At 43.2% G+C, this 11,657-nt stretch overlaps 1 protein-coding gene across 1 annotated transcript in view; it reads left to right on the top strand.

The window, feature by feature from the left end:
- CASP10 (caspase 10, apoptosis-related cysteine peptidase) overlaps positions 1-8,576 on the top strand; it is a 39,107-nt gene extending 30,531 nt beyond the window's left edge. Inside the window, exons 6-10 of the mRNA XM_012655283.1 lie at positions 114-150; positions 2,016-2,119; positions 3,350-3,464; positions 4,056-4,548; positions 8,244-8,576. Of these exons, the coding sequence (XP_012510737.1) occupies positions 114-150; positions 2,016-2,119; positions 3,350-3,464; positions 4,056-4,548; positions 8,244-8,397 (903 nt within the window). The 3' untranslated portion in view covers positions 8,398-8,576. The remainder of the gene's footprint in view (positions 1-113; positions 151-2,015; positions 2,120-3,349; positions 3,465-4,055; positions 4,549-8,243) is intronic.
- The last annotated feature ends 3,081 nt before the right edge of the window (positions 8,577-11,657 follow it).

Below are 11,657 nucleotides of genomic sequence, written 5' to 3'. Positions count from 1 at the left end.
CCTCGGCCTCCCAGAGTGCTAGTATTACAGGCATGAGCCACCGCGCCTGGCCTGGTCTTCATCTTAACTGTGTGAATTTCCTGTATTTCATACATTTTCTGTTTTCTTAACAGGAGGGGCCTTGTCAAAATGAGCATACAAGGAGTAATGGTAGGTATTTCTAATACAGTTTTTACGACTTGGATCAGTAAGGCAGAAGCAGATATATTTGACGTATAACAAGTAATGCAAGGTGACTTGATAGAAAAGATTTAGAAATTAGTGGCAAATTCATTTTTTATTTTAATTCAAAGCAAAACAATGAATGCAGGGATTATACCATCTCTTCTATGGGGTATGGGGAGGGCTGGGTGGTTTGTGCTCTGAAAGCTCAGCATAGCTGACTCTGGGGAATACAGCTGCTCTCCCTCCACCCTTAGAATGAGGTCACTCTTGGTGGGGAGGAGAGGAGCCCCTGGCAGGGCTGAAGCCTGCAGGCAGCAGTGACTGCGGAATGTGCAGTCTGAGGAAGTGTCTTCTACAGAGTGGCTCCAGATGCTTCTGCTTTTCAGAGGGAGACAAGTCAGAGGAGGGACTTGACAGTGTGTATTTAGTGCCCAGAAACCATGACCTTAGGAAAATATTCCACAATCTACCACTGGGCTATACTGCTTATGAACAAACAGGTTTTGGTGGAGTCTCTCTGTGATATGTAGAGTCTATCAGAGCTCATTCCTCATTTTTTTTTTCCTGGAAAATTAACCTTCTGAGCTCAAGACACACAACTTTCCTAGAAATCAGTCATTTTGCTAACCCGGAGGTTGCGTGCTGTGATGTTGGTGATGTTGATGATATTGGTGAGAGTTGCCATCACTGAGCACCTGCCGCGTGCCAGGCGCTGTTTGAGAGCTTTCCAGGGATTATGTCATTTAATTCTCTCGTCACCTAGAGATACAGGGTACTGTTATCCCCACTTAATGATGAGGAAACCGAAACCCACGAAGTGTAGTGCTTTGCTGAAGGTCCTGCAACTGCAATGAAGTGGAGCTGGTATTCGAACCCAGCACACTGACTCCAGAGCCCGTCCTCCGAGGGCCAGGTTCCACCACTGTGCACCTAAGCGAGCTCAGGCAACCACTTCTCTTCTCTGAAGAATAAGGCAGTTTCTTTCCACTTAGAATTCTGCAGTTCCAAAGTTTAGACGTGGCTTCCCCTGGAGTGTTACCTTCTCCCAATGTGAGAAGAAATTTACAGGTGTTCTGAGCCACTGCAGCTTGGGTCCCTTTTCATGCATTTTCTGTTCTGGGGAAGAGGGACTTGCTCAGCCCGAGCTGAGCCTGAGGACTGACCCTTGACCATAGTTAATAACTAACCCATGCCCAGAGTCAAGGGCAGAGCTTGGTGCATTCTACTACAAACTTGCTGGGAGTGGGAGAAGAAAACTCGTTCATGTTACATTTTCCTGTTACTTTCATGTGACAAATAACCCATTGTCAACTCTCTCTCTATGGTAGATTGTTATCCAGAGGAACCAGGGAGTTTGCAGGAACACTTCAGAGCAGTGTGATCCTCAGCCAGTGCCAAAGGCATGACTAAGTTAATTCCAGTGCTGTGGACTGATTTTTGCCTTTCCCAAATTGGGTCCCTGGACCCTCTTCTTCTTTTTTTTTTTTTTTGCTCTTTTTTTCTTCTTGAGATCCCCCTGGACTCTAGACTCTATATAACCAGTGACAGACAAATGCTGACTCAACCCAACCAGGCTTTCTACAAGGAATCCGTGATCTGATCCATGTCATCTTAATTCCCCAACCCATGCTCTGCCAGCAGGATAGTCTCCAACCAGACAAAGCAGAAAGGAATGTGAGAACATCAGCCTCTCCTATCAGGAAAGGAATCGTGGCTGAATTTCTGTCTCAGGAGTGCCTTGAGGAAAAAACAATTCTCTAGAATTAGATGCTCTATTATAAAATTATTAGTAAGGAAATCTAAGTGCTTGGTTAAAGATATTTGAAGAGTCTACATACTTCTCTTTCCAGGTGACAGAGCAACAAATGGTGCACTGGCCTCGGTCTCCATGATCCCAGCATCTGCCACCCTGGGAGCATCTCCCAACACTCTGAATTCTGAAGCCAGCACAAAGGTCTGGACAGTTCCTTAGGTGCTGTCTACCTAGGGTCCAGCCCTTAGTGGCTTTGAGGGCTTAGAGCTGTTTGTTTCTGACTTGGTTCTTTTTCTCTTTGTGATTATCTCTGTTCTTGCCATCTTTTTTGGTATCAATCATACCTCTGGCTATGGAAGTAATGCTATTACATTTTCAGTCATGCATACCCTGTGGGTTATTTCTGGAGAGGGGAAGTTTCTTTTTTTAACCCACTGAAGCCAGTTCTTTTCTGCTTGGATCAAAGATGTACCATATTTTCAAGGGGCCATTTTAGTTGCACGGAGCCTCCACTAACCAACTCAGCCAATTTGTAATTGCGTACTCTTTACAATAGCCTTCAAAAATAATGGCACATATTTTAAAATTCCTACTTCGATTGTATATGTATTTATTTTTTTGAGACGGGGTCTTTCTATGTTGCCTAGGCTGATCTAAAACTCCTGGGCTCAGAGGATCCTCCCACCTCAGCCTCCCGAGTAACTAGGACTACGGGTGTGAGCCACTGCCCTGGCTTGTATATTACTTTTGTGTCCAGAAATAAAGTTACAAAAGAGTTTTCTCTGTTTTTGGAGGAATCAGATCACTCCAGAAACCTACCACCTGAAAAATACACACTTTTACATTTTTGTTGTCTTCTTAAATTCTTGCCTATGCTTTTTTCATGTTGTTAATCCAAAAATGAAGATGCTTTTGCAAAAATGCTGGATTTGATAATATTAAAATACATATTCTGTTTTCTAACTGTGATAATTGAGATTCTCCAGTCAAACCAGGTGAAGTCTGAATTTTAATCAGGACCTGGCATTCCAAACCAGGGCCAGGACCTTGAGCACTGTCTGCCCCTGACACTAGGAGTGGCATCCTGAGAGAAAGGAAGGGGCTGATCTTCAGAGCACATGAGATTTATTCTTTGTCCTGGGCTCTAGGACTTAAAAAGAATCTTTGAAATTGTATTCAGATCATAATTTAATAGCAAAACTGAGTACAGAGTGGTCAGAATCACCAAGCTTTCAATATGTTACTTTAGAATTAATGTGGCATAAGTATTCCAAGGGATTTAGACTAAAGTATAAAAACATGGTTTTAAAAACTGACACTAAGAGATGCACCCTGCTCTTTCTCAAAATGGACCCACTGGAGTGGTGGGTTAGAAACATTTAAACCTCTAAAATGAGGATCCCTGCTAAGTGGTTGTATCTCTTCTTCAAGGAGGTAGCTGTGTACAGGATGCATGGGAAACACAGAGGCCACTGTGTCATTGTCAACAACCACAGATTTACCTCCACCTCCCTGCCAGACAGACCAGGGACCCATAAAGATGCTGGTAAGAAAAGCCTGAAATAGTTTATCAAATGCAATTTGGAGATTTTTTTTTAAGAGATGGGTTCTCACTTTGTCTGCTGGAGATCTTAAAATTCTTTTTTATTTTCACATTTTCTCTCTGTAACTTTTATCATCCATACAAATGTAAGGATGATATCATAAATGTTTCTGAGCCTCTTGTATATTCCTGGGTATCACCAATTGCTAAAGAGTGACAAGAGTCCCTGACTATTTACACCTTTGTGGCTTGGGGAGAGCACACAGGGTCGACACAAGAAAACCTGGGCTTGGGCTCTGGCTCCGCCACTAGCTAAGTTTGGGACTGTGGGAGAGTCGTGGGACTGCAGCTTCCTCATTTGTGAAACAGGATGAAACGCTGATCACGGCTGACTCTCAGGACTGTTGTGACAACACTGGGTACTACAGGCAGGCAGTTTCATTGTAAGATTTTGTTGTTCCGACAGTAAAAATAATCCAAAACTTTAGACTATTTGCTGTGCAATTTTTAGAACTAATTAGCATTGTTTCACTTTCTCATTTTATTTTGTTTTGCTTCATTTCACTATTTCCCCTTCCCCTCCTTTTCTTGCAGAGTCCCTGAAGCGTGTGTTTCAGTGGCTTGGGTTCACAGTACACACACATGTTGATGTGACCAAAGGGCGTATGGATGAGGTTCTGCAGGAACAGAAGAGCCATCCGGGCCATGCTGACGGGGACTGCTTCGTGTTCTGTGTTCTGACCCATGGGAAAGATAGGATGGTCTACTCTTCAGACGGGGTCCCCATTCCCATTGGGGAGATCCTATCTCACTTCACAGCCCAGCAGTGCCCTGGACTGGTTGGAAAACCTAAGCTCTTTTTCATCCAGGCCTGCCAAGGCGAAGCGATACAACCTTCTGTGCCCATTGAAGCAGATGCCCTGAACCCTGAGGACACATTCCCGCCTCTGGAGTACAGAATTCCCATCACGGTGGATTTCCTGCTTGGGCTGTCCACTGTCCCAGGCTATCTATCCTTTCGACACATGGAGGAAGGCAGCTGGTATATTCAGTCTCTGTGTAAGCATCTGAAGAACTTTGTCCTAAGGTAAGAGTTCTGAGTTTTTCCATCCATCTGCCTGTTCATCAGTCCACCTGTCCACCTACCCGTTTATCTGTCTATGCATCCGTCCATCCATCTTTCCATCCATCCATCCATCCACCCATCCATCCCTCCATTTATAACAACCTTGTACTGAGTACCAGATGGACCTGGAAAGGAAGATATAGAATAAAGAAAGACACAGTCCCCGGCCTCATCTTGCTCATAAGCTTGAGAGATAGAAAAACACAGACAGGGAAGAGCATCCCCAGGTGCTAAATACATGTCGTAAAGCACAGGTGTTATGGGAATGCACAGGACGAGTACCTCACCCAGATTTGGAGGATCAGAGGAGGTCTATTAATAGAAATGACAAATAGATGTTAGGCAAAAAATCAGGGTGAAAGACTTGTTGGGCAGAGGAGACAGCATGAACAAAGGCACGGGGGCCTTTTATTTGTCCCTTCCTTTATAATTTATTAGGCACTCATATTTGCTGAGCACCTATGTGCTGTCTTTGGCATTCTATTTGCCACTGACAACTTCCCTTCTGCCACATGCTCCTTTTCTGTACCCTGGAAATGGGCCTTCACCAGGGTTCTTCCCTGGACCCCCTTTTCTGCACTTGCACATTCATTCTCTCTCTCCCGCCACTCCCCTCTTGGCAGCTTTAGCTATACCTAGAGGCCACTGGCACCTCCATGAAAAGGTCTCCATATTGCCATCTGTGGTCCACTCATCTCTGAATTCTTGGGCAGAGACCCTGTTTCATTCAGCTTTATATCCTCAGCACCTGACACAGTATCTGATATGTTGTTGGGCTTGATAAAAATTTGCTGGACCAAGGAATGACTGCCTGAGCCAGCCACATTCATAGCCTGCCAGACATCCTACCTTTGTGTTGCCCTGGGACCTCACATTCAGTATGCATCTTCCTGAACTCATCTTCCCAGCCTTCTCCAGGAGCTCCTACTCCTCAATCCTCATTTCTAGCAATGGCCACCGTGCTCTTCTGGGAATTCAAGACTGGAGCCTTGAGTCAACTTTTCCCTCTTCTTTACCAACCCCTGCATCCCCGCCACAGCCATCAAAGGCCAATGAGTATGGCTTTGGGAACAAGGCAATATTTATTCAGGGCCTACTATGTGCTCACTATACTGGGTACTAGGGGCTGCAGCAGTTGTGAACAAGAGAGATGTTATCTCCTCTCCATGGAGCTAACAGTCCAGTGAGGGGAAGACACATAATAAAAATGTAAGTGAATATTTAACTCATTATTATTATTGAAAAAAATTTAACAGTTTATTAAAAGGAGATGGTATGCAAGCGTGACTAAGCAATGCCTATTTTTTGCTACTCCAGAAATGTCTTTTTTGTGTTTTATTTTTTAATTGATACATTGTAATTATACATATTTGTGGGCTACAATTTGATATTTTGATACATATACTTTGTATAATGATCAAATCACAGTAGTTAGTGTATACATCACCTCATATATTTATCATTTCTTTGTGGTGAGAAACTCCAAAAGCCTCTCTTCTAGTTATTTTGTGACATACAATACTTTACTGTTAACTATGGTTGCCCCACTGTGCAATAGAATACCACAGCTCAGGGAAGCGTGGAAGAGGGTTTAAGGATGTACAATTACCTATTGGGTACAATGTACACTATTTGAGTGATGGGTGCACCAAAAGCCCAGACTTCACCACTATACAATATATCCATGTAACAACACTCCACGTGTAACCCGTAAATCTATTGGGAAAAAATTAACACCAGAGCTTATTCCTCCCTGTACAATTGTAACTTTGTACCCATTCACCAACCTTTCCCCATCTTCCCTTCCTCCCTCCTCCTCCTCACTAGTCGCTCATAACCACTGTTCTACTCTCTGCTTCTATGATATGAACTTTTTTGTTTTATATTCCACATATGAGTGAGAACGTGTTTTTTTTTTTTTTTCTTTTCTGTGTCTGGTTTATTTCATTTAACATTATGTCTTCTGGGTTCATCCATGTTATTGCAAATGACAGGATTTCATTGTTTTTTTTATGGCTGACTGGTATTCCGCTGTGTATATACACCACATCATTTTTATCCATTCCTCCATTGTTGGACATTTAGGTTGATTCCATATCTCACCTGTTGTAAATAGTGCTGAAATAAACATGGAGTGCACAGGTATCTTTGAATATTGATTTCATTTCCTTTGCATGTATACTCAGTAGTGGGATTGCTGGATCATATGGTAGTTCTATATTTAATTTTTTGAGGAACCTCCATACTGTTTTCCATAATTCCCATACTAATTTATAATCCCACCAACAGTGTGTGAGTGTTCCCTTTTCTCCACATCCTTGCCAACACTTGTTTTCTTTTGTCTTTTTGATAATAGCCATTCTAACTGGAGTGAGGTGATATTTCATTGGTGTTTTGATTTGCATTTCCCTCATGTTGAGCATTTGTTCTTATATTTTTTAGCCATTTGTTTATCTTCTTTTGAGAAATGTCTATTAAGGTTTTTTTGCCCATTTTAAATTGGGTTATTTGGCTTTTTCCCCCCTTGCTATTGAGTTGTGTGAGTTCCTTCTATAGTCTGGCTATTAACCCCTTGTGGGATGTACAGTTTGCAGATATTTTCTCCATTCTATAGATTATCTCTTCACTCTGTTAATTATTTCCTTTACTGTGCAAAAGCTTTTTAGTTTGATAAAATCCAGTTTGTCTATTTTTGCTTTTATTCTCTATGCTGTTGAGGTCTTATTTAAAAAAATCTATGCCCAGCCCAATGTTGTAAAGTGCTTGCCTTATGTTTTCTTCCAGTAGTTTCATAGTTTCAGGTTTTATGTTTAAGTCTTTAATCCATTTTAAGTTGATTTTTGCATATGGTGAAAGGTAGGTGTCATTCTTCTGCCTGTGGATATCCAATTTTTCTAGCACCATTTATCGAAGAGACTGTCTTTCCCTCAATGTGTGTTCTTGGCATCTTTGTCGAAAATCAGTTGGCTGTAGGTATGTGAATTTATTTCTGGGCTTTCTATTCTGTTCCATTGGTCTGTGTGTCTGTTTTTATGCGAGTACCATGCTGTTTTGTTTACTATAGCTTTGTAGTGTATTTTAAAGTCAGATGGTGTGATACCTCCAGCTTTGTACTTTTTGCTTAGAATCGCTTTTGCTGCTTGGGGTCTTTTGTGGTTCCATATGAATTTTAAGATCATGTTTTCTATTTCTGTGAAGCGATAGGGTCTCACTTTGTTGCCCAGGCTGGCCTCAAACTCCTAGACTCAAGTGATTGTTCCCCCTCAGCCTCCTGAGTAGTCGGACTTCAGGCACACTATTACACCTGGCTTGTCATTGGTATTTTGGTAGGGATTGCATTAAATCTATAGAACACTTGGGTAGTATGGCTGTTTTAACTAGATTAATTTTTCTATTCCATGAACATGTGATATCCTTCCATTTTTTAGTGTCCTCTTCAATTTCTTCCATCAATATTTTATGTCTTTAAGTGTTTTAAGTGTCCTGTTTATCTTTGTATCTCTCCCAAAACCAAGAATGGAGAGGGCACTATTAATGTAACATGGTATCTGCCACATATTTATCTAAGACCTGATATATGGTGTCTGGTATCTGTCTAAGACCTAGTGTGTGGTTTTTACCTTCTGATTGAGAAAAGTTTTCCTCTCTGTCTGCAGACACGAAGACATCTTATCCATCCTCACTGTTGTCAACCATGATGTGAGTCGAAAAGCGGACATCCGTGGAATAAAGAAGCAGATGCCCCAGTCTGCCAACACACTAACAAAAAAAGTAGTATTCCCTGCGCCACCTGGAGCACTTCAGTGGTAGCAGAGAGTCTTCATCGGCCGTTAGACTTGAAAGGAACCTGTGGCTTTGTCCTGCAACCTCCCACCCCGCACAGCAATCAGTGGTGGGTGGTAAGCTGGTCTCCACCTGTGCTTCTCGTGATAGGAAACACCCTGTTTTCAGACACAGTCAATTCTGTTTTTTCTTTTTTTTTTTTGACAAGTCTAAATGTTATAAAACTTTCTTTTTTGAAGACTTGGATTGTTACCTTGGTTTTGGGTGTGTACCCTGAAGAGAGAATCCTTGGCCTCGGTTTACATATCTGTGAAATGCAAAGCGGAACCACGATTATTTTAAGATTCCTTTGAACTCAAAGAACCACCATTCTTAGCCTAGACTGAGCTTAGATTTCCTCTCTGCACAGCCCCCCTGCCTTAGTTACAGCTCTGTGTCCCCTCTGCATGGCCTTGTACATGGGACTGTGAGGCCACATTCCACCTACCTTCCTCTGCTGTCCCCCTTCCTAAGGCTTCTCTTTTGCACATCTAGGAAGTGAAAATTTGGTCTGTGCTCAGCCCATTGCCTGCTTTAGTGTAAGGAAGGTGCTCATACAGGAGCTGTTTTTCGTTGGTTGGGTGTGTACCCCGACGAGAGAATACTTCGCCTTGGTTTACGTATCGGTGGCCTTTTCTTGAGTTTCTGGGGTTCGAACTGTTTCTCTTCAGATGGGAGCAGGTTTGGCTCTAAGAAGATGGCAGCTCAGGGTGAAGAGGGACACACTACGTAGTTCTGAGGTGGAGACTTTTTGTAAAGTCAAATTCCATGTTGGTCAGAACCTTTCTGGTGCTGGTGACAGGACACTGAACTCAAACTCACTAAAGCAAACGAGGGAATCTATTGCCTCTTTCATCTGGAAACCCACGAATGGGTAACACAGGCTTCAGACAAGCTTGAACCAGGACTGTGTCCAGAACAGCACCTTTTCTTGGCTGGACAGTCCCAGGATTTGCAGCTGTGCTGTGTGGACTGCAGTCAACAGTCCCACCTTGTCACTAATACACTTTGCTCCTCTGGCCGAAGGGATGAGGAAGGAGGCTGCCTCAGGGACCGAAGCTGTTCACAAGGATCACTGGGCCCTTTCTGGCCAGAGGAATGCCTGGCTCTGCCTTGAGGGAGTAGCTCTGTATGGAAGCGTTGGTTTTTTTTTTGTTCGTTTGTTTTTTTGAGACAGGTCTTGCTCTGTCACCCAGACTAGAGTGCAGGGGTGTCATCATAGCTCCCTGAACCTCTAACTCAGCCTCCCAAAGTGCTAGGATTACAGCATGAGCCACCTTACCCAGCCTTGATACTTTTTAAATCAAGGCTTTTGAACAATTTTATGTACTTGAGCTTTCTTTTTATTTCAAGAGGAACTTTTTCTTTTTAATTCCTGAAACCACATTTTGAATCCTTAGAGCTTAGACTTAGGTGGGTGGTTGAAGGTCCTGTGGGTACGGCCTCGTTTATGGACGAGGAAGCTGAGGCCCAGGGAGGTACAGCAACTTGCTCACAGTCCTCTAGCCAGTCATTGCTTGCGGAGTCTTATTTCCCACTTACGTGAACTGGAACGCCACGGGACATCACAGGACATCATGAACGTTCCCTGGGATTTGCAGGTGCTCATAAAAGATGTCAGGGAATGAAGACAAATAACTCTCAGGGGTGCCTGACGTTACTTATGTGAAAGTCAAATTCATTTACAGTAAATTTGCTGTAAGAAGTTCATAAGAACCTGTTATGGTATAGCTGGTCACACATGGATTTGAATGTAGCTTGACTGAGGAAATAAGTCGAATGCATGTGTCAGGATGATCTTTCCAAGCCACTGTGCCTGCAAGTCAGGGCTAATGGCTGGTGGTTACAGTCTTTGTCCAGTTGGATACACAAGCCTTTGGCCATTGAGCAGTCCTCTGCTCAGGAAGGGTGGCAAGGTGCACAGGAAGGAGCAAAGGGTCTGAGGGTCAGAGCCTTGGGTTTCCATTTCACCTCTCCACTGCCTTGCTCTGAGACACTACGTCAAGCTAGGTTTTTCGGCCTTATCTGTAGAGGAAATGTTAGCTGTTGGAAAGATGAAGCAGAATGTGTATGTGTGCAGCCATTTAAATCTACTTGTGTGAAGGCGCGTAGAAGGCCTTTAGGTGACAGGGTCTTGGGGCAGTGCCCTCAATGGAAATAACAGGGCTTGAGTTCCTTCGCGCCTTATTCCAGCTGACTTTATTAGCAGCAACTCAAGACTGGCGGTGCCCTCTCACATGCATCCTCTGAGGGAAGAGCTGATTCTCCCCTCACTGCCTCATAGTGTCCGCAGCAGCAGGCAGCCAGCCCTTGGCTCTGAGTTCTGTTGGACAAAATACTGTATTTTTATTTATTTTTTAGTTTTTTTTTTTTCTATTTTTTTTGAGACAGAGTCTCACTCTGTTGCCCAGGCTAGAGTGCTATGGCGTCAGCCTAGCTCACAGCAACCTCAAACTGGGCTCAGGCAACCCTTCTGCCTCAGCCTCCCAAGTAGCTGGGACTACAGGCATGCGCCACCATGCCTGGCTAATTTTTTCTATATATTTTTGGTTGTCCAGCTAATTTCTTTTTATTTTTAGTAGAGACAGGGTCTCGCTCTTGCTCAGGCTGGTCTTGAACTCCTGATCTCGAGCGATCCTCCCACCTCGGCCTCCCAGAGTGCTAGGATTACAGGCGTGAGCCAGACAAAACACTATTGATGAAATCTCTTCATCAGGAACATGTAGAGTTTGATGTTTAAGTTTTGGGCCTGTAGTCTGTTTCATGTTACTATTTTGCTTTACTTAGTGCTTGTGCAAGGTTAAACTTTAGAGTCAGGAACATTCTTTTTAGAGGCCTCCAGCAAGCTCTATAGGGCTCCCTGCACATTTGTGGTTGTGAGTCATGGATACATACAGACAGCAGGAGTGCAATTATCCTTGACTCACATCTCCCAAGCAGGGCATGTGCACACTTGTTTGTGTGTGCCGTCTACGATATAAAATATACTTCTCTGTATTTAAGCGTTTGTATGTGTGTGTGTGTGTGTGTGTGTCTGTGTGAATTTTGAGTCCAGGAATAATAGAGGGTTTGATCACAGCTATTTGGCAATGGCTACAGCCATTGTATGCCCAGATATTTATGAAGGAAAAGATTGAGTGAAGTTCCTGTGTAGTTTGCTAGTTTTGCTCAACGTACAAAGGTTGAAATTAATTTTTCTTTTTTTTGAAACACAGTCTTACCCTGTCACCAGGGCTAGAGTGCAGTAC

This window comes from Propithecus coquereli, unplaced genomic scaffold, assembly GCF_000956105.1.
Source record: "Propithecus coquereli isolate 6110/MARCELLA unplaced genomic scaffold, Pcoq_1.0 Scaffold113, whole genome shotgun sequence".
NCBI lineage: Eukaryota > Metazoa > Chordata > Mammalia > Primates > Indriidae > Propithecus > Propithecus coquereli.
Note: the sequence above shows the minus strand (reverse complement) of the source record. Positions and strands in the feature narration are given on the sequence as shown.